This window comes from Cebus imitator, unplaced genomic scaffold, assembly GCF_001604975.1.
Source record: "Cebus imitator isolate Cc_AM_T3 unplaced genomic scaffold, Cebus_imitator-1.0 Scaffold157, whole genome shotgun sequence".
In the NCBI taxonomy this organism is placed as follows: domain Eukaryota; kingdom Metazoa; phylum Chordata; class Mammalia; order Primates; family Cebidae; genus Cebus; species Cebus imitator.
Window position 1 is genome coordinate 163,039 of NW_016107472.1, and position 22,583 is coordinate 185,621.

General features: G+C 40.2%; 1 protein-coding gene across 38 annotated transcripts in view; it reads right to left on the bottom strand.

The window, feature by feature from the left end:
• Window positions 1-22,583, bottom strand: part of ZBTB20 (zinc finger and BTB domain containing 20) — an 812,433-nt gene that overhangs the window by 13,721 nt on the left and 776,129 nt on the right. For 37 of the 38 annotated variants that reach the window (XM_037743875.1, XM_037743867.1, XM_037743869.1 and 34 more), the window contains one exon: window positions 4,457-6,061. In XM_037743875.1, the coding sequence (XP_037599803.1) occupies window positions 4,457-6,061 (1,605 nt within the window). Of the gene's footprint in view, window positions 1-4,456; window positions 6,062-11,632; window positions 18,552-22,583 lie in introns of those variants that run through there. The other variant, XM_017543538.2, reaches the window with a different exon arrangement.

Below are 22,583 nucleotides of genomic sequence, written 5' to 3' on the forward strand. Positions count from 1 at the left end.
ACACCAAGGCTTATTCTTCTTATATTCTCTATCTTTCCCTTTCATTTCCATTCCATTATTTGACTTCTGTTTTTTCTCTTGATGGAAGGGGGCAGACAGGAGGACTGCTTTGTTCCCTGACAGGATGGTTTGTTTTTTTCTTGAATTCTGTTGCTTCCAAACATGCTCTTAATTCTTAGTTTCCTTTCTCACAACTTTTATGAAGCTGCATTAAGTGAATGAAAGAAATTTCTAGAGGTAATGAAGTCCTACCGTGGTTTGTTTAGCAGTTGATAAAGAGTATTTAGATGAGGAATTTTATTTTACTCTTATAAAAATTGTTAAGAAATAAAAATATCCTTGTTATGAAGAATATTCAAGAGAAAGCCAAGGAGTATAACATAGTTTCAGCATTTAAATTCCGAAGAGGAAGGGCACATATCAAATGTGTATTATTCAAAGACAAGAAATAGAGCAAAGAAACTCAGTGTCTCCTGGGTGGTAGGGGCAAAAAGTAATAATGATGAGGATTTTTTTTTTTTTAAATTAAGTAACACTTTGCCTCTTCTGAAAAACTCTCACATGGATCATACGTTTAAAACTACTCAAAAGGCAGAAAAAAAAATCATTTCTATTTTAAACTCAAAGAAACTGAGGGTTATGAAATCAACGGACTCATTGAAGGACACATAGCCCTTTAGAAGAAACAAAACTGGATCCAAATCATCTAATCCCAATACAATAATCTTTCATTTATGCCTCCACTTAAAATTTCTGCGTTACATTCACTATGAAATATGATTTATAATTAAAGCTTCCTTGATTCTTAAAGGTAGAGCCTAGCTCCAAAATCAATATGACATGCTACATCTTTGTCTCAAATATTTGTTATTATTATTTTTTGAGACAGAGTCCTGCTGTGTTGCCTGGGGTGGAGTGCATTGGTGTGATCTCCGCTCACTGCAGCCTCTGCCTCCTGGGCTCAAGTGATCTCCCCACTTCAGCCTCCCAAGTAGCTGGAACTATAGGCATGCAGCACCATGCCTGGCTAATTTTTATAGTTTTTGTAGAGCTGGGGTCTTGCCAAGTTGTCCAGGCTGGTCTCAGACTCTTGGGCTCAAGTGATCCTCCCACCGTTTCCTCCCAAAGTGCTAGGATTACAGGCATGAGCCACCATGCCTGGCTTCAAACACTTTCTTTCAATAATGTGGAATATTAACATAGAGCAGTACAAAATTGTAATTAGAATCTGAATCTTAGAATTGATGCTCTTCAGGTTTTTTTTTTTTTTTTTTTTTTTTTTTTTTTTTTTTTTTTTTTTTTTTTTTTTTTTTTTTTTTTTAGAGATGGGTACCCAGGTTGGCCTCTAAAATCCTGGGCCCACGAGACCTTCCTGCCTCAGTTTCCTGAGTATCTGGGACCATAGTTGTGTATCATCACACACAACTTATCTCTGCAGTTGTTGAGAGCAAGTACCATCTATATTAAACTTTGGAGATACTGAATTGCTAAACCAGTCACTCTGCAGATCTATTGGTTTGCATAGTAGCTGTGATGGAGAAAACCCAAATTTGTTATTTCTTTTTAACTTTGTCAAGCTTTATTTCTTTTTAGGATCCTTTTGGTTAGAGTATGGGTGGGAACACTGAGTCCAAACCTACTCTTGGAAATATCTCCGTGCTCTCTAGAATCTTTCTATACTAACATTTGGACATTTTGCTCTGAATTTTTATCACTTCCACTAGGCTCTTGGAAAGTTGTGAGGCTCCTCTTTTTTTTAAAATGTTTTCCCCAGACATTGTAAAGAACTTTGTTTGGAAATGTGAGCTACAATGAATTCAGGTCTTGAATTATTTCCACATGTTCCAGCTGTCATGCCTTTTGAAAATCTAGACCAATTGTTCTAAAAATTTGTTAGGTTAGGGGCCCCTTCAGTTAGATAAAAGTCTGGAAAGACAGGATTTCCAAACTGCCACTGCCAAATAATTCTGGAATAAAAGGGAAGAGCATTACTTCTTTTAAACTGGGTGCCTGATTGATATATGATTTTCAGATGGGGCTATATTATACACACCATTACAACAACATTCATAACTTACTGAAGATGCTCAGAATTTACTAGAGAACTGAAGTCCACACTTTAAGCATAACTCAGGTTTATAAAATAACTCTACCTATAGCTTTTACATCTATAATGTCTGAGTGTACAAATCCTTTGCTGGTTTTCTCATGCCCAAATCTAGTTATCTTGGTTAACCAGAGAATCCTTTGGTGAATCCATTGGAGAAATGTATTTATACATCAAGAAGATACTTTTTGGTAGTACACTGAAAATTTTACATTACAAATTTAAAGCCTTATTTCACTATGTGATCTAATAGAATGTGTGAATTTTATATCTGATAGGTCTACTTGAAGAGATGTACAGAGGGGAGAGTAGGTATGCTTATGGATCCAAGAACAGCAAAGTCAACTTTGGCTAAGGAGACACTTTCACAAATGGTCCTTCCTATATCCCTCCTGAGGATCCTTTTTAATGCCTTATAAATCAGCTATCTGGGGGAGGAAAGGATATACACTATGTGATAGCACTCTACAAATCATAAGTTGCTCAAAATAAACACATTACTATTTGATTAATTCACCTAATAATGGTGATACCCATACCACATGAAAAATTTCTTGTGATTGACCTCAGGTTATTAGTGCATTCACATTTATCCCAAATAAACATAGTGACTTACCACTACCCAATTTCTTCCTAAATTTAGTAGTGAGTCACTTTATTTATTGGGAAATGTGAATACTGTGATCCTGAAAAACTGATTCTCATAAAAGTACGCACATTAATGTACATAATGTCCTGACTTAAATAACACTGCAAAGAAGGCAAAGTTTATCTTAAGCAATGTTCCATTTCAGTTGTACAATTCCAAGTCTGATGCCTTGCCTCCATCTCTGTTGTTTTCTTTCCCTTCAGTCCTCAATCTAAACTTTGCTGTTTTATGCCCTGTCTCTTGGATTCCTACTAGCTGATCTGGGAAACAAGGTTGTTTTGACAAACTAATTTGTTTTCATGTAACAGAATTCAAGCATATAACTTTTCCCTGGTAAATTATTCATCATTTAATAGGGGTATTCTGAGGCACAGTGACTCAAGCCTATAATCTCAGAACTTTGGGAGGCTGAGGCAGGCCGATGGCTTGAGCTCAGGAGTTTGAGACCAGCATGGTCAACATGGTGAAACCATATCTCCACAAAAAATAAAAAAAATTAAATGGGTGTGGTGGCATGCGCCTGTAGTCCCAGCTACTTGGTAGGCTGAAGTCGGGGGATTGCTTGAGCTGGGGAGGTTGAGGCTGCAGTGAGCCAAGATCATGCCACTGCACTTCAGCCTGGGCAACAAAGTGAGACCCTGTCTCATCAAAAAAAAAAAAAAAAAAAGAAAAGAAAAAAAGAATTTCAAATATAATTATCATTACTGTTGTAGGTATACTTAGGTCCAAGAGAATCTATGTGAAATCACAATCGCTTAGGTTGTCACTTATATGGAGGCACATCGATGGAATGCCCAATTTTATGGGAATTCCATATCTCTGTCCCATTATGGAGCTAGGAAAAAGGACTGGCTGAGAGGTCAGGAGATCTTAGCTCTGGAATCACAGAATCCAGGGATGAAACACGATCTTATCTTGTTAACTGAATCCTGTGTACAAAATTCCTAAAAATATTCATCCATTCTCTTCTTGAATGCCTCTAATTATAGAAATGCACTCAATTTAAAAGTAGTCTCTCTGATACTAGGGCAGGTTTTGATTGTTAACAAGCTTTTTCTTTTATTTAGTGGAAAGCATCTCCTGATAGCATCCAATCATTGGTCTAGTTCTACCTTTTGGAGCCAAACTATACCAACTGAATGTCTACGCCTCTTAACCATCTTAATAATAGCTACCACTTATAGAGCACTTATTATGTGTGAAGAACTACTCTAAAGACTTCACATAATTATTCTCAAGACAACACTACAAGGAAGGTGTATCAGTATTATTTTCATTTTATAGACAAGGAAACTGAAGTGTAGAAGGTGACAAGGTTTAGTAGTGGCTAAACCTGAATTCAAAGCCAAGCCATCTTGCTCTAGAGCTCGAGCTCTTCCTGACTACAATATGCTGCCTCCGAAACACAAATACTTGAATATGGCTTATGTGATGCCTCAAGTCTTCTGTTCGGCAGTCTGGACATCCCTAGGACATCCTTTCTCCATAAAGCGTTTCTGTGATGGTGTCTCTTGGTGGCAGGGTGCTTTGTTCTTATGATGGGAGGAACATAGTTGGGGCTTTTAGAAGAGGCTTTGGTGGGGTCTCTTTAGAATCTGAAATGATGACCCCAAACCTTCCCTTCAACCTGCTCTCTTACCTTGCCTTCCCATAGACCCCTTAGCCCCTGCTGCCAGGCTTCCGGGGAGGGCGGCACTCACCTGTGTGTACGAACATGTGCTTGACGTAGTTCTGTTTGGCGGTGAAAGTCTTGTTGCAGAGAGTGCACTCATAAGGCTTTTTTTCGCCTTGCCCACTGGCTGTGCTGTGGCCTGCGGATGAGGCCAGGGGCTGTGGCGCTGGCAGCTGTGCAGTAAAGGTCGACAGGCCGGGCTGGGACACTGTCACAAACTGGGTCTGCTGGCCTGCCAGGGGCTGTGGCAGGCTGAAGAGGAAAGGCTTGGGGCCGCTGCCCGCAGGCTGGGTAGTGAAGAGGGCTGGCAGGTAGGTGTTGCCAGCTGTGCCAATGACCTGTGTGTTGCTGGTCAAGGTCAGAGGCATCCTCAGGTTGCTGGTGAGGGTTTCTGTCTGGCGTAAGTAGAGCTGGGTACTTGGCAATGGCTGCCCGATGGACGTGCTGACCGAAGGCTGTTGCAGGACGCTCTTGTCGGAGCTGTTGCTGACAGTGATAACTGTGCTGTCCATCTCCACTTCATTGCCTCTCTCCGGAGAGGAAGTGCCTGTGTCTAGCTGGTTTGGCTGCGGACCACCTTCGGCAGGGGCTTCTGCAGCCTGCTCGGGTTGGGCGGGTTCAGCTTGGCTGTCCCGCGCCGCCCCAGGCCCAAACTGCTGCTCCACCGAGTCAGGCTCAGTGCCTATGGAGGAGCTGACGCCCGAGTCGAAGCTTTCACCTTTGGGCTCACTCTCGGTACCCTCGGCCTGGTCAGTGTCTTCCGTGCACTCCTCGGATTCGTTGCGCTCCAGGATCTGCACCCTTTGCTGCCCGTAGTAGTCATAATCGTCCTCCATCTCCTGCTTGATGTGGATGTTGCCCACTAGGGTCTGGATGCGCACAGGCCGGGGCTGCTTGCGGCAGTGCGTGGTCTCGGGGGTGGTGGACAGGTAGCGTTCCATCTGCTGCGAGCGCTCGTGGATGCGTGTGATCCAGCTGGGGTCTTCCATGTGGTGGTCGCGGGGCAGGCCGAGCGCGGTCTCGTGGTGGCTGACCACTGCGCCGCTGTAAAAAGAGCGCTCGCCACTGCCATTCTGCATGGAGCACGCATAGAGTGCCGAGTAGATCCTGTCCACGCTGTGCTGTGGGTGGCTCTGCAGGTAGCCAGATTCCGTGTCGCTGCTCTGGCCTGACGTGCCTGACTCGGGCGTGCCCCGCGGCGTGTCCTGGCCCGAGTCCTGGATCCCCGGGAACACATCGCCCACATTCTGTGACACGATGCGCGTGCACTCGTCGATGACTGTTTTGATTTGCAGGATGCTGGCGGCGGTGAGGATCTGCAGAGCTTCCGACTGCGAGACCCGTAGCACGCCGCTGTACATGAAGTCAATGAGCTTTTGCACTGACTGCACCGACACCACCGACGGGATCTCGATGTCGCTGTAGCCAAGCAGCAGTTTGTCCTGGAAGAAGGGGCTGCCGGCTGCCAGCACGCAGCGGTGTGCGCGCAGCATGCTCCCGTGGATGCGCACCGTTACGTCACAGAAGTGGCCACGGTTGCGCTGCTCGTTGAGGGTCTCGAGCACGGAATTGCTGAAGTTGTGAAGGTTGATGCTGTGAATGCGCTCGGTCATCCCCTTGCAACTGATGTCACCTGCAGCATGTCAACGCAGACACAAAATAGGGCATGAGTCAGATCTAGTTGGCTGCATTCCTAACACCTAGGTTTCAGGTGAGTAATGGTCATGGCTCCTAGAAGCACCGCCCTTACATAGGCAAGCAGGGAGATGGACAGGCTGTGGCATACAAGCAGCAGGTATGATGGCCTAAGGGAATAGGGCCTTGAATTTTGCTCCAATTCCGGTCTTAGTGGTGCAGCAATTTTGGGCATCCATATTAATTCCCCAGAGCTGCAGCTGAGGTAGAGAGGCCCAATAACAAAATGGTTGGTTTGCCTGCTACTCCTAAAGCAAAGAACTGAAAGGTAAATGAAGACTTGTTCTTATGAACACTCTACCTCCACTTTATGTTTATTTATGTATTTATTTACTTTGCCTCCACTTTAGACAGGCCCAAGCCTAGGTCCCTTGGGAAAGTTTACATCTCACCCAACTTATCAAAGTCCCTTATTTTATTTATACACAGTGACCACATTCATAGTTAACAAACAACCCCCCTCCTATTAAGTTATATGGCGTATTATCAAAACCTACAACACGTATGCAAAAATTCTTGGAAAATTCAACGCAGACTAAGATGTCTACCAAACAGTCACTACCATGTTTTCCAGATGATTGATAGGCTACAGAAAGCAATCTGCTAGTTAAAGGGGCACTCCACGGCTTTCTCTATCTACTCATTCTTCTTGGTCGTCTCTGACAACCTGTTTGAGCACTTTCTAGGGTGGCTGCATGTGATATAGATGGTTTTCTGAATTTTCTGAGGCTTAATGAAGAAGGAATGTTAAAAAGGTCAGAGATGGCAGTTCTTACCCAGGAGACTAGAGTACCTTGGTGATCATATCTATTATTCAAATGTGGCACTTTCAAGAGTGAAAGGGAACATTGTTAATAATTAGGCCAGGATAGCAGGAGTAAACCAGGAGTGGGATATACGATCTCCTTGGGTAATAGGGTGCTTCATGTACTTGCCTCAGGGAAGTATTAAACAGCTCCCAGGGGGAAGGCAGCAGCTACGTGGAGGCTGCAGATAGCCTGACCCAGCACCACTCCTATACTGTAGGCTGTATGACAAGGGATAATGTTGATAAGATTTGGATTCAGAATGAGAAACAAAACAGGTGGCTATAGCAGTAGGTCTTAGGGCTTTATTAGTTTTCTAGCTCACCTCTAGGATGGCTCTAGAGAATCGCCCTCCAAATAATGCTTCAATCAGATTCCCCCTTCTTGCCTTTACAACTAAACAATCAGCTAGGGAAAATGAAACAAGTGAGCTTTCAAAACCAAATGGCCCAAGCACTGATTGTTGGCCTGTGGCCCAAATCTCTCTGTCTTGTGAGAAGCCACCTGAGAGGTAACAGCCTTCAGATGGGAAGAAGGCCTGCCTCCTCACAATCTTTCTGCTCTACATGGGGATAGAAGACTTGTTCAGGAAACTGAATTCAGTGAACTTTTCTACCTTGCTTCACTCAATCACCCTCACATGGTATGAGCTTAACTTAATAAATGTTCAATAATACAATTTGCGCTAATTTGTGTAAGAACATTCTTTCTTCTTCTGACTCTATCATGTCTGTTATATGCCTAAAATATTGTATTAGGGTACAGATTCCATCATTTTAACTGATGTAAGATAAGTTCTCTTTAGCAGATTAAAAAGTTAAGGTGAATCTCCTGTAACTGTGTTAATACAAAGTATGGCCCTAAAGGAAGGCACACATAACCCAGGAAGGGCTGTTCAGGAACTCAATCAGCAGCAGACCAAATTTCAAGTTCTTGCTGAGTTCACCATACAGACATACCACAATAGTAATCACAAGATAACTTTTTTTAGGGGTTACTGTTCTAACTGCTTTATGTGTATGATTTCATTTAATTTTCACAGCAACCATGGGGAGTAGATGATGTTATTCCCATTTTATAGGTGAGGAAACTGAGGCCAGAGAAATTAAGCAACTTGCTCAAGTACACACAGGCAATTGCTGGTAGACTAGCATTTAAACTCAGGCAGTCTGGCTCTAGAGTTCACCCTCTTAACTGCTTCACTGTATTGCATAGTTTGCCCCTGAATGAGGTCTGGCCCTTAAGGATCCACGGCTCTGTTGTAAAGCTGTGTGAAAGGCTTTGCCCAGTACTACCTCCAGCTACTTTTACACCTATCCATGACTTAGCATGGTTTTCATGTTTCTAGGCTGTGATGCTTCGACATAGCCTCAGTCAGCAAACCTAAATAATTTATTATTATTATTATTATTATTATTATTATTATTGAGACAGGGTCTCTCTCTGTTGCCAGGAACCAGGCTGGAATGCACTGGCACGATCTTGGCTCACTGCAACCTCTGCCTCCCAGGTTCAAGCAATTCTCTTGCCTCAGCCTCCTGAGTAGCTGGGACTACAGGCACATGCCACCACTCCCAGCTAATTTTTGTATTTTTTAGTAGAGATGGGGTTTCACCATGTTGGCCAGGATGTTCTCAATCTCTTGACCTCATGATCCGCCTGCCTCAGCCTCCCAAAGTGCTGGGATTACAGGCGTGAGCCACCACGCCTGGCCAAGAACTTATATTTTTATACGTCATGATGCAAGAAGTAAAACAACTATTTTGGCACTATGATGTGTAATTTTCTATATACAATTTTACTATCACCAAGGTCTCTTTCATATAAGTAAAACAGTAAGTGGTAAAACTGGTTGTGTCTGTGATCACCTCTTTGTAGGATGGATTTATTACATTTTTTTCTACACAACTGAAAACACTCTTTTAACACACATTTGCTCATCGCACTAGTTACAGCAATAACACTAGAGATGTCATATATGATAGAGTTTTCTTTCAGATAATTCTGGGAAATTCTAGCCCTATCACAATGATCATAATAATTAGTATCCATGTAGTGTTTGACAGTGTATACAACTCTTTTACATGTAACATCTCATTTATTCCTTACAACAATCCTATATGTGTTCCGGACAGGTTTTTTTTTTTTTTTTTTGAGTCTTGCTCTGTTGCCCAGGTTGGAGTGCAGTGGCACAATCTCAGGTCACTGCAACTTCCACCTCCTGAGTTTAAGAGATTCTTATGCCTCAGCCTCTCGAGTAGCTGGGATTACAGGCGTGTGCCACCACACTTGGATCATTTTTGTATTTTTAGTAGACGGTGTTGCACCATGTTGGCCAGGTTGGTCTCTAACTCCTGACCTCAAGTGATCTGCTCGCCTCGGCCTCCCAAAGTGCTGGGATTACAGGCATGAGCTACCATGCCTAGCCCTTCAGGATAGGTCTTATTATTACTATTTCATATAAGAGAAAGTTGAGGCTCTCAAAATGTTTAAATGACTTGCCCAAAGTTTTACACAGTAGCAAGTGGCAGGATTGGGTTTAGAACCTATGCCTCTTAATGCTTTTTCCACTGCGTAACAGTGGATCACTGAGGAATGAAACTTGAAGTGCCCAAAGATCAAGAGTTATCTTAATTCTCAGTAGAAAAAAAGAAAGATGCTGAAAGTAATGACGAAGGTTGCTTTAGAGATGAGAAGTGAACATACATAATCACACAAACACACAATTTCATGAGAAAAACACAAACTGTTTGGCCAGACTGGATTGCAAATTTAGTTCATCTAAACAATCAAGTTATCTACTAAATAGTCTGAGTTAGACTATTGCGATAATATTGCCACCAACTTCATTAAAAACCACAGAGACAAACTTAAACCTGCACACGTACACAACCTGGCCTGAAATGCCTGGTCGAATTTTGTAGACACAATTCTTAAATATCTCCCTGAGTACACTGGCCCCACACTGCAGTGAACAGCCATGAAAAGCTGAATCGTTTTTGCTGATATGAGTACAGATGCAAAGGGGGACCCTGCCTCCCCATTCAAGCACACCTCATTCCTCCAGCACACAATGCTGAGGCAATTCCTTTCCCAGGCTTTCTTTTATTTTTAACACTAATACAGTGGGAAAAAGTTTCTGCCACAGCAAGGCAAAGTCCAGGCTTTTGTGAGCATGTCCTTTTCATCCAATGGGCATTAATGTATAGATTCCAATGGAATAAATCTGAAATACTCTACTGTAGAAGATTTGTCCCCCATTGAAAACAAATCTTGATTAGATGGTTATTCACGGAGTGTATAGGAAGGAATGGTGTGAAAATGCTAACTCTATTCTTTCTTAGATTGGCACTGAATAGGCATTTGGGCTATTCAAAAAAAAAAAAAAAAAAAAAAAAAAAAAAAAAAATAAAAATTATAAAGTTGACAAAAAACAAAAAAAAAAAAAAAAAAAAAAAAAAAAAAACCCAAACCTCAACCCTATCAACTGTACAAAACCGAAAAACTTTACATAGATTATGTGATTATGTGTATTTGGGGATCCTCCCCACCCGAAATAAAAAATGCACAGTGTTATGAACACAGAACTAATGGCAAAATGAAAAAGTGATAAAAATAGTTCTCTGTTTTAAAATAATAACCTACCTCCTTTTCACTAGAGTAAAAATATAGAGTCAGCCTGTGATGGCATTTACTGGAAACATGGAAGGAATTGCAGTAATGAAAGTCATCATGTATTCTAAGTGACTGTTCTGTGAGAGCACAACGCAGACAGGGCTCCAGCAGGGGTGAGTACTGAAGAGAAAATCTGCCTGTGGGGAATTGGGGATAGAGGGCCTGACTCTCTGTTTTGCAGGAACCTTGCTCCTGCCTGTCCCTTAAGCTGCAGGGGTCCAGGGATAGGACTTAGCATGAGAATAAAAAGCTGCCTGCTCACAAGAGAAAATGAGCAAGAAAGGAAACAGCAGGCAATACAATCTCTTTTAATTAGGTGTGAAATCCAGTCCTTTCTCAATCAGGAGAGCAAAAGGATATATAAAATGAGTCTAGTGCAAGGGTAAGATGCTATAGAGGGGGATGGGGATTTAAAGTCTCTGGACTTGGAAGGAAACACCAGCTCTCAAATGAAAACCAATATAAATTTCGGTCAAGTCCATAAGTCTAAGTCAAGTGGCAGGGCCAGAAAGCCTTTGAGCTTTTAATCTGGGCCACCAGATGAGGTGAGTGGGTCTGCACATGAAACAGGTACAGCTTGTTAAGTCACACTGGGGAAGAGCCAGTCATCTCTGGAGAAAGGGGGGACGTATTTTGGTGACTGAGCCCCCTTATTCTCCAAACCCCCTGCCTGGGGTAAGAACTCGGTTACATCTACTTTACCTATTCATATATGCCAAGGGAGTCCTGCTGAATCCCTGTACTAGAGGAGGTATACTAGTTTCTTGCTCAGAGGTTCCACCCAGAGCAAATGACTGTGCACCACCCTTCTCTCTCTTTCTATCTCACTGGTATCATCACAGTCTTGGAAGGGTGGCTGGGAGCACTGGAGAAACCACACATGCAAGTGGAAGGCAGCAAGCAGACAAGATCTCTTTCTCCTACCCTGGCTCCATATACCTAGCATATCCCAGCTGTATACTACCTTGGTAGTGAGACTAGGGAAGGTCATCAGCCTATGGAAGGGAGAGCTGTACAGTTTTACTTACCCATTCTTGGGTGAAAATGGGGATGTTTTGGGCCATCTCCCAGTGAGGGTTCTCCTCTATCTTCCAGATTGTCTAAGCCCAGTGTGGAGGAACCATCAGGGATTTCATCACGTTTTTTAGCCATCAGTAACAGAATTCTTTGCATAAAACATAAATCAATTGTTGAAATTTTGCAGAAATTTGACTTTAAACTTGTAGAAATTTGACTTTCAAACATATTTGCAGGAATGCCTAGCTATGAAAGTTGGGGACTACCTGGATGTGCTTTTTTAGTCACTATTTATTATTTTAGCTAGACAAAGATATTAAAAATTACCAACTTATTTACAGTATTTACAACACTATTCTATTTATGATCCCAATACTGTAATTTGGCATGTCTTTAATATTACTTGAATTTTTATTCATTCATAAAACATTTTTAGAGAATACTTAAAAGTATTTAAAGGGCCTTAGTTTTATGTGTGGGTTTTAGGGGGTACGTATAGTTTTCATAAATGGACATGTTTATACTTTTATAGGAATAAGGTCAGTGGCTTTCATTAAAATCTCAAAGAGGTCTGTGTTTTACCCAAATTAAGAGCTGTGGATTGAGATTCAGGCCTCCCTCTTTAAAATACCTGTAACTACTTTCAATAATCAAAGCTTCTAAATGCATACTTTGTGATTGCATTACTCTGATGCATTAGGTCTGTTGAATTGATATTTTCCATTTACTTAAGTTGAACTGATACTATTTTGTATGATAAAGCAAATAATGTTAGCCAAAATGAGAAAAGTTACTTTTCAGAAGAGAGTTTTTAAAAAGGATTGAAAGGGAAGACAGATAGCTACTAATACTAGCAGAAATCTGGATTATGACGGCGTATGGTTTATAACTGTTGAGGCTAACTATTGTTCAGCAAAACTTGTTTTTCTCAAGTAGATTCCTTTTGACAGTTAAGACAAATCCATAGAAGAATTAGAAAACAACCTTTAACATTTTTTGACTGTTAAAAATTAGATATAGTGGTATAATTTGAATAAGAAATAAACATTAAATATATACATCTAATCAACCAACAAAATAGAGTTTACTTGCAAGATCTATAGTACTTCTAATGGGGAGCCTGCCTTTGTTTTTTCCTCCCTCCCTTTCTTCCTTTTTGCTGTTATGCCGCTAAGTTTTACTAAGCTCAAGTATGGGGAACAAGGAGGCAAAATTGTGAACTAGAAAAACATTTGCCCTGTGAGTCTCAGGCCCATCTCCGAATCTTGACTTATCTTCCATACCTGAGTTCTTTTTCCTCTCTTCACTCCACCAAAAAAATAAGAGCTTTGTACTTTACCTAAGGAGAATAGATGTATATTACTAGTGGGATTTTCATGTTTAAAGGAGAAAGTAATTCAGAAAAGTCTTTTTACTTGGCTTTAGAGGTCTCACAGTTTCCCTCGGTTAGCCCAGGTGTTTGGCTTGCCTGATTTTATGTTAAGTCTGCTGTTATCTCTAAGAAAGGATGAGGACATGCCTGCCCATATTGTAAAATTGTAAATACAGCTGACTTATGAAGTTGGTTTTGGGGCCACATGAATTTTCACCAATTCACTAGTAAAACATTTACTGAGAATACCCCAGTATAAATGGAACCATAAGGACACAAAATGATCTGAAATCAAGTACAATGGAAGAAATCCATCCATAAGGGTCTTTGATATTTGAAATATATATTAATCAACTTCTCCCAGACCTCAGTGCTCAGGAACATTTCTAGAGAATACTTAAAAGTATTAAAAGTAAAAGCTGCATTTTGCTTTTCTTTATGGAGCCTGTGAATATCATAACTGATCATGTTTCCCTCTTGGCTCTGCTCACTAGGGAGCTCACAATAAAAATTTAGGCTCCCTTTTAGCAACTATGTAGGACCTCATGGTATGCTATTCTATGTAAAATTTTCACCAGCTTCATTATATTATCAATTATTTATTTTACCTCTGATTTCTTTTTTTGTATTATATAGAAATATATTTCCTACATATTTATCAATAATTGAATATTCTTTTAAGCCACCTTAAATCCCTTAGTTATGAGGTGAGGGCATAATCTATCAATCAACAAGTGATTGAGCATCCACTTTATGAAATCAATTCCAACCATAATTTAAAACTTCAGTCTTGAGTATTATCATGCTATATGCTTTATGAATTTTTCATACTTTGAACATCTGATTCCAGTGAGGTAAACTGTTGAAATTTACTTTACAGTATAGTTTGTGAAAATTAAGTTTTACTCTGTGAATAAAGGCATTGGATAGATAATTCCAGATAATATTCTGAAAGACACTTATGCTCTCATTCCAAAGTTAAAATGAAGGGGAGAAGACCTGCTGGGACTAAGGAGAAAAGTCAATGAAATCTGAGGTTTATGCCTTTAAATCCTCTTATATTGTAAACCTTTTGAAACACCTTTTAGGAGTTTCATTTTTTCTCTCTCTAAAGTGCTTTCCTTACAAATTTAGCTACTGCCCTATTGTAGCCTTTTCCTTTGTTCACTAAATCTGGGGAACAAAAATAAAGAGATGCTACATGCGTGGGTGGGATACAAAAATGAATCAAAATCTACTTAAATTCACAAAGTTGTGCTGTTTGAACTTAGCTTTGAATAGACCTTAAAGAAGGTTGTATATATTTATATATACAGCTAATAATTTAGGTCTTTTGTTTTGCTTAAAAAGAAATTATAAGTTTAAAAAGTGAGTGTATGAAAATCAGTATATTCCTAATAATCTGTTCTTGTGGTCTCTACATCATCATATACTTATTTTACAGAAAAAAAACCAGGTTTTTAAATTCAGTGAGCTCAAAGATTCAGTCTAACTCCTAGGTATGGCATTTCTTTAAAGAATATCATCACTCAGTAATGAATTACAGTTAGGTAAGAAACTAATTTTTTGACTTCAGAAAAACTTTTATCTGGACTTTAATGAGGGAGAAAATAGAATTCAATAATGTCATTAAAAAAAGCTTTCTGACAAAAATTATCATTGAGCTCCTGATTCATAGAACTTCCTTTAGTCCTCTATTGCTGTGTCATTCTGAAACTGCTTTTGAAGCAGGTCTTCAAATTCATGCTCAAATGTTCTCTTTGTTTGGGTTTTACTGAAAAAAAAGTTGCTTCCAATGAGACTGCTGTTTTTCAAGAGTATCTTTGGTTGTTGGTAGGATGGGGATGCAAGATTTCTCTATGGAATTGAGCCATGATAGATCATTTTACTGAGGAGTAACGACTTTTTATCCCAAAGCAATAGGGAAAAGCCAAGGAAAAATGGAAGCACTCAGGTGATTTGTATGGGCTAGGTTAAGAGAGTAGCTGAAATTCATCTGTGCACCTAGGGTGATCCATTATAGAACCAGGCACAGGAAATCCTTAAACAAATGAATGGGACATAAGTTCTTTTTTAGCTTGTACTAAGGTGAAGAATAAGTAATGTTAGAGAGAATTCAAAACCTTGGGAGGCTCTGGTAAATAAGTGAAATAGAAGGCATACTTTGTAATTATTATTATTATTTTTATTATACATTAAGCTCTGGGGTACATGTGCTGAACGTGCAGGTTTGCTACATAGGTATACATGTACCATGGTGGTTTGCTGCTTTGTAATTACTTTAATCATGAGTAGGCATTTTATCTTTATGATATTATTTATATATTCTTTTATATAATATTTACATATTATTAAAAAGACATTGAGCTATAGAAGTCTCCTACAGCTATAGCTAACATTCAAATGATCTGTTTTCACTTTACTTATTTGGTTGGATTTGATTTTCTCTAACATAAAATCTCTGTGCTAATCCAAGAGGTTGGCCATTTTGCTTTCCTGTGCATGTATTACATTCATTTTTACTTTTCTTCTGCTGAATTTTTCTGCAGTTCTGAAGTAATTGTGCTTTCTCTTCTCACCAAGTTTTATCATCCTCATGAACCCTACTCAAACTTCTTCCTTCTCTATGAAGCCTTCTGTGATTACTGGAGTTCATCCTGAATTCTCTTTTAGTTTCCACTGGTTGGTGAGGTAATAAACCGAGACATTAATTTCTGGCTTGTGCTCACTGAATTAGAAAACTTTCCTAATGAGAAGGTATCTCTCCCTTCCCCCACCTGTATGAAAGAACCTCCAGGTTTTTGTACACTTTATAGGCTCCTTTGCCTGAGGGAGTTGTGGTTTCAGAGCCCATTAACCCCTAAAGAAGAAACCTTAAAACAAAGGGTTTTCTTTCCTAATCTGTGTTCTCTAAAATGAATTATTAATCTGGGCCCCTTCTGGGGAAAGGAGAGCGAGGTTGATTGATGCTTTGGAGTTAGAGAATGGGATAGTATTACTGGAGAGAAAAACAATCAACTTTCCCTCAAATAGGGAAGGTAGCAAGTTCTCTACTTGCATACAGCTCTAGCTGGGGTAATTGCTTGCCATACTTCTGGAGACTGGACATAAAAAGGCACTGCTTTGAGAGGAACGGTAATCATCTGGGGGCTGGGCCAGTGGTCAGCAGCAAAGACCACTGTGGAGGGCATCTGTAAAACCAGCTAGTTCAGTAGTGCTGGCAATCACAGACGGACCAGGCTCAATGGCATCTTTGTGTGGTAGTCAAGCAATGTCAATGATGGAGATCACCATGGACTGAGGACCTGATCCCTCCCTAGATTTCATGAGTCTTGTACCAATCTAGGGACGAGAAGGGAGTCCCAAAACTTCACTGTGTTTCTTGCAATTTGGTGACAAAGGCCTCAGGTTTAATTTTCGTTAGAAAAATAAGGGAATTTTTTTTGTACCTGAATGTTGAGAAGTGCTGGGGAAGTTCACCTGAACTTCCCACACATGTACCACATAAGTTCTTACATATGTTACTGTCTCTTTTCTTCCCTTTTTCATTTGTGCCTGTCTTATCTCTCTAAGACTCAAAGCCTCTCAAAGGCTAGTGTCTTACCTTGTTATAATCACAACTACAGTGACAACTACAAATTTATAACTGGATCCCCAATTCTGCCCAGCATGTTTCCTTATAATGTGTAGGTTCTATGTGAGCACTTGTCTGGTGAGCTCTTCATTGCATTTCACAAACATGTTGATAAGTGGGAACCTCACATTTACTCTGAGATATGTCTATGTGGTGTTGCCCCGAGAGGGCTTTCCTGCCCCCGAAGTTCTGTTTAATGTTCTTCTTCTTGTCCTTTATTTCCCTACATACCCACAGCTCTATTTCAATATGAATTTAAAGTCCAAGTAATTGTTTTATGTGTTCACTGAGTTGCCCACAAACTCTGGTCTTTCATTTATGATTTCTGACACATGCCATGCTGTCTCTATCTCCCTGATTCCATTTCCCCAGAGAGACAGCTCACTGGGTCCTCCTGTCAACAGACGATTCAGTAGAACCCAAAGCTAAGCCATACTTTGTAATAAAAAATAAGAAGAGATGACCAATCTGTGATGTGATATAAAAATGATCAGGCCAAACTCCGATCACTTTTGCCCAAGTAGGGAAGCTAACCTGCTTGGTAACAGATGTTACAGAAATATCTATCAATCAGCATTGATAACGGGGTGTTAACAGTGGTGTCAAGGATTGTTTAGAATACTTTCTCTTGGTGGCCACTGGGTGTCCTCATTTACAAAGTAAATATGCAATATTTAGTGAAGGTCACCAGAGAGAATAAAAGACGATAGTTTTCTCTTTGGCCCTTCACATACTTGGTATAAATTTATTGCTGAACTCACAACCAGGTTATATATTAGTACAAACCTTCAGGTCAAACTGTTAAAGTTTATAACCAAAAGTAACTCATTCAGGGTACAGACATGAATTTAAAAGGCTGTTTCCTCAACAGAGGGGACTGTGATCAGCTATTAGAATAAGCCCTTATTCATTTGAAAATTGGCATGGGATTTTGACTATCTGCCGAGAGAGCCAGCAGAGAGGAGCAGAGAAGGTCTTAATTTATTCTTGAAAGAAAAGAGAACACCAAATATCTCCATGGGTTATTTGTTAGATTCTGTTTTTATCTCACCTTTTCTAAAAACTAATTAAAAATAATAATGAGAAAGATAAAATATGTCCTTTGCCTAGGAAAGCTGAAATAATGTGAAAAACAGTAAGTACAACGAGCTGGGTCAGTATACTGATTATCAACCTTTTCACATCTGAAGACAAAGAATTAAATTATTGCTTTGTGGATCTGTTATCCCACCTGTAAAAAGGTGCGTATGCTTCACAGGGATGTTGTAGGGACAAACAGAATATGGAGGGACATAAGGATCCTCGGAAGAGAAACTGTACATGAGATAGATTTAAGGCATTACTAATATTCTAATTGTGGCTGAGTCACAGTTGTGCATGACTCGTTCCTGCTGGAAGACAGGAGTCAAGGCCAGAGCTTACACAGCCAACAAATATGTACTGATTTGCTGCTCCCAGGCACTGAGTATGACACACTGCTCAGCAATCACTTAGTGATCCCTAAAGTGGTATTTTGCATTTCTAGGATTGTCATTGTCTCTAAATTTATACTTACATACATTGCTGATGAGGTTCTTCCCTTGCATGGCAAAAAGAATTTCTGCCTTCCTCCAATTCAAGATACAGGATTACTATTGAATATATAATAGTACATGGCCTTCAAATGTCATACCTAGGGAATTAGCTAATCCTTTCCCAAAGTAAACTTCACTGTCATATTTTTTTTTCGCTAGCATACATCCGCAGCTTAATTATTATTCTCCGGTATGTTATTTCAGTACATAAATTATTAACATGATTTTGCATCAAAAACCAACAATTTGACCAGGCCTGGTGGCTCACACCTATAATCCCAGAACTTTGGGAGGCTGAGGTGGGTGGATCACTTGAGGTCAGGAATTCGAGACCAGTCTAGCCAACATGGTGAAACTCCATCTCTTCTAAAAACACAAAATTAGCTGGGCATGATGGTGCATGCCTGTAATTCCAGCTAGTCAGGAGGCTGAGGCAGGAGAATCACTTGAACCCTGGAGGCGGATGCTGCAGTGAGCTGAGATCATGCCACTGCACTCTAGCCTAGGCAACAGAGTGAGACTGTGTCTCAAACAAACAAACAAACAAACACCCCCAACGATTTATACAAACAATATCAGGGAAGCCAGGAAGCTCTATGAGCTATTCGCTGCCTTTCAGAGATGTTCGGTTGTCTTGTTGGCTTTGCTTAACAGCCTTTTCTGTTTTTAAAGGAGCACCGTGCATGCCTCTAGTGTAGCAATCAGTAACACTTAATAAATAGTTAAATCTACAGCCATACACAACAGCCAGGTCACTTTCACCTTGAGATTATACTAAAGGCTTGCAATGTACCCGGAGTGTATAGAAAAGTGTCTCATTTCTTCTAAAGATCCTTAAATTCCTTGTCTTTATAGTATTATCCAGCTCATTAATTAGTAGATTCATTTTTCAACTACCGTAACCCCAAAGATACATATCTGCAGAGCCCTCCTAATTGTATTTTACCCTTGGCCTTTTCTCCTTTTAGTTTCCTCAGTTTGCACCTGTAATTTCACTTTTAGAACTTCTCCAGGCTCAGTGGCTGAACACCACACAGCACAGTCTTTATCTGATGTGCCGGCGCCTGGTGTGGTCTAAGACACACTGGTGTTTTGTTCTTGAAGTACAGGACTGATGTTCTGAAACCTAGACTCCAACACAAAGGAGATCATTAGCTCATTTTAAGTGTCTCTTTTCTTCCCTCCCAGCCTCCTCCTACCCACCCCAATACTTCCTTAGTCCTAAGCACTGGCAGCAGATGGCAACCATATTCCAAAGCTGAGTATACACAAAATAGTGCCATGGAGAACAGAGTGGCTTCAAAGTTAGCCTTTCTATTCAAGTGGGATGGCGGGGACTTCTGGAGGAGTGAACTCATCTCTCATTCATTTAATCCTCTATTCATTCAGCCAGGAATTTGTTTTTCTACACATCCTTCTACTGTCCAGCTAGTTGAGGGAGGGTGGGCATGAAGCAAGTCTCTTGAGGGCCCTTCCAGCAGGAGGGCACTACGATTTCTATGCCAAGCTCTTGTTTCACTGGGCCAGCTCTGCCTGCTGCTGATCAAATCATGCCATTCCCGTAAGAGGAGCTTGGGAACACAGTGTGTAGGGGGTGGATTTCTCAAGAACTGTCTCCTTGCTAGACTGACAGTCACATGCGGTATTCCCTAGACAAAGACTAGACCCAGGAAAAGGATGAAACAAGGAGGAGGATGTGGGGTTGCAGAAAACTGTGCAGGATGTTACAGCAATGGGAGGTGGGAGTGGGAAAACCTTTTCTTTTTGTTGTTTCAAGGTTTGCTAGAGCTTTCGCCTAATCATCTGTTTGAGCATCTTGAAAATAAGTATCTATTTCCATGATATCTATCAAAAACAGGCACCAGATTATACTACAAAGTTGACCTGCCATATTGCTATTAGAATTAAAACATGTAGCAGCCTACAATCAAAAGAAAGCTTTCCTGTTTCCTCAGCATAAAAAGCAGAGGGTATTTGTGATACACTTTGTTTTGTTTTTGTAGGTCTGCTGAATGAAAAAAAAGAATTGGGTAAAAAATTAGTACCGATATTTTTACAAATGGGCTAAATGCTTACAAATGCACTATACCATTACTTTAGCTTCATTCTCCCCACCACATTCACTTATTCATTCAACAAACATTTGCTGAGCACCTACTCATAATTTGTATAAGCACTTTGCTGGGTGCTAGGGATTCAGCAGTGGACAAGCTAAACAAGATTCTGCCCTCCTGAATTCTGTCATCTGGCCAAAATAAACATTTAACAAGTACGCTGCTAGAATGTTATTTGAGTAAAAGGAATAATTCATCTTACCTAGTATTTCTTCCGAATCTTTCTTAAACATATTTCTTGAAGGTCCAGACTCCTTTGAGTAAGAAATTCTATCTTAAATCTCTCTTTTTTTATTGTTATATTCATTCCTTTCTTGGCTACAATGTTGAGAGTTCAGATTGCAACTGCTATCATTTCTGGGGGGAATAGGGGTGGGAGTGTAACCCTGAGAATCCTTGCTTTTCAAACTACACATATATTTTCTCTGTAAATATTGTACCATCTAATTTGCGTCTTTGGATTTTGTTGATTAGCCATCAACATGTGATTTAAGGAATACTGCATATGAGATGCAGAAATCATGACTCAGTAAGTTATTATTTTAAAGCTCTGTTTTGGGATTTATACAGACTTGTGTACAGTCTAGCTTGGCTTTCTACCTAATCTGCAACTATTACTAGGAGGCTTGTAGATCAAGTTCTATACCCATGTATCTCTAGAATTCCACAGTGAGAAGCAAAAGTGCTCAGGAGTTAAGAGAAGCAAACATCTGAAATTATCTCCATGCATTACCAAAAACTGTGAGCACCACGGAACAGGGAGGGTACCCTAGGTACAGTCAGCCAGTGACTGTTACTGAATTTTTTAAGATTACACTTTTTCCAAGTACTGCAGACGGCTTCAGAATGGAAGAAGGTAAGTAAGCAGGGTGATGACAAGCAATCCTCTTTGGAAGTGAAACTCATTTACTCTTCTAAGCTTACCTCTCTTTTGAATTATTTCAGACAACTCTCAAACCATCAAGCAGATTGACTTTCAAAAAAATAAAAGATGCATTCTTTACTTGTAAGTATTTTTCTTTGCAAAGGGCTTTCTAATATGGTAGCATAAAAGTTTGTTCATTCTAAGGATCTGGTGATTTGCTCTCTTCGGGTATCCTGGCTGGAAGGTGCTTTGATGAAAGGGCACCTAAGGTGAAATGGGCAGATTGTAGATGGGTGCACATAGGTGAATGTACAGATCCTGCAATGTTTTCTGAGGTAATAGAGCACACATATCCATTCCTTATAATTTGAAAATCTCTCTCTGTTTTTTTTAATTTTTTTTTGACACAGGGTCTTAGTCTGTCACCCATGGTAGAATGCAGTGGCATGATCATGGCTTACTGCAGCCTTGACTTCCTGGGCTCAGGTGTTTCTCCCACCTCAACCTCTCAAGTAGCTGGACTACAGGTGCACACTATTATGCCCAGCTAATTGCTTTGTAGACACGGGGTTTCACTATGTTGCCTAGGCTGGTCTCTAACTCTTGGGCTCAAGTGATCCATCCACATCGGCCTCCCAAAGTGTTGGGATTACAGGCATGAGCCACTGAGCCCAGCTTGAAAAACTCTTATTCACTAGAATACACTTGAAGACAAGAAGGAACTTAATAGATTAACACTAGAATGTAATGCTATAATATTAATAATTCTCTAACCCTTCCCTATGCCAAGAAGACAACATTCAGAGAGATTTTGAAACTTCTTTGAGTTCCAATTTCCTTATCTGTAAAATGGGATGTTTTGTAAGAATAAGATGATGCATATCAGTCCTCTTTCATTTTTAGAAAAAAAAAAAAAAAAAAAAAAATTTATAAAAAAAAAAAAAAAAAAAAAAAAAAAAAAAAGACAATACAAATGGGAGGATAAAAGAAGGCAAAAAGATAATGGAGAAGCTTCCCAGTCTACTTAAGTTTGAATCCAAGAAGGGACAAGCAGAGGGGCACTGGCTTTTTCTTGAAGTGAAGGAGGTGACTCTCTTACACACATTCTTCTCCTACAGATCTAGAGTTTTTCAGTCTCATTCTCACAGGGAAAGGATAGTGCACCTATCCTTTCATTCATTACTTCACTTTTGAATTACCCATTCATTATTTCTTTTTAAAACATTAAGCTTCTTTAAAAAGTACGTTGTAGGGCCGGGCGCGGTGGCTCAAGCCTGTAATCCCAGCACTTTGGGAGGCCGAGGCGGGTGGATCACGAGGTCAAGAGATCGAGACCATCCCGGTCAACATGGTGAAACCCCGTCTCTACTAAAAATACAAAAAATTAGCTGGGCATGGTGGCG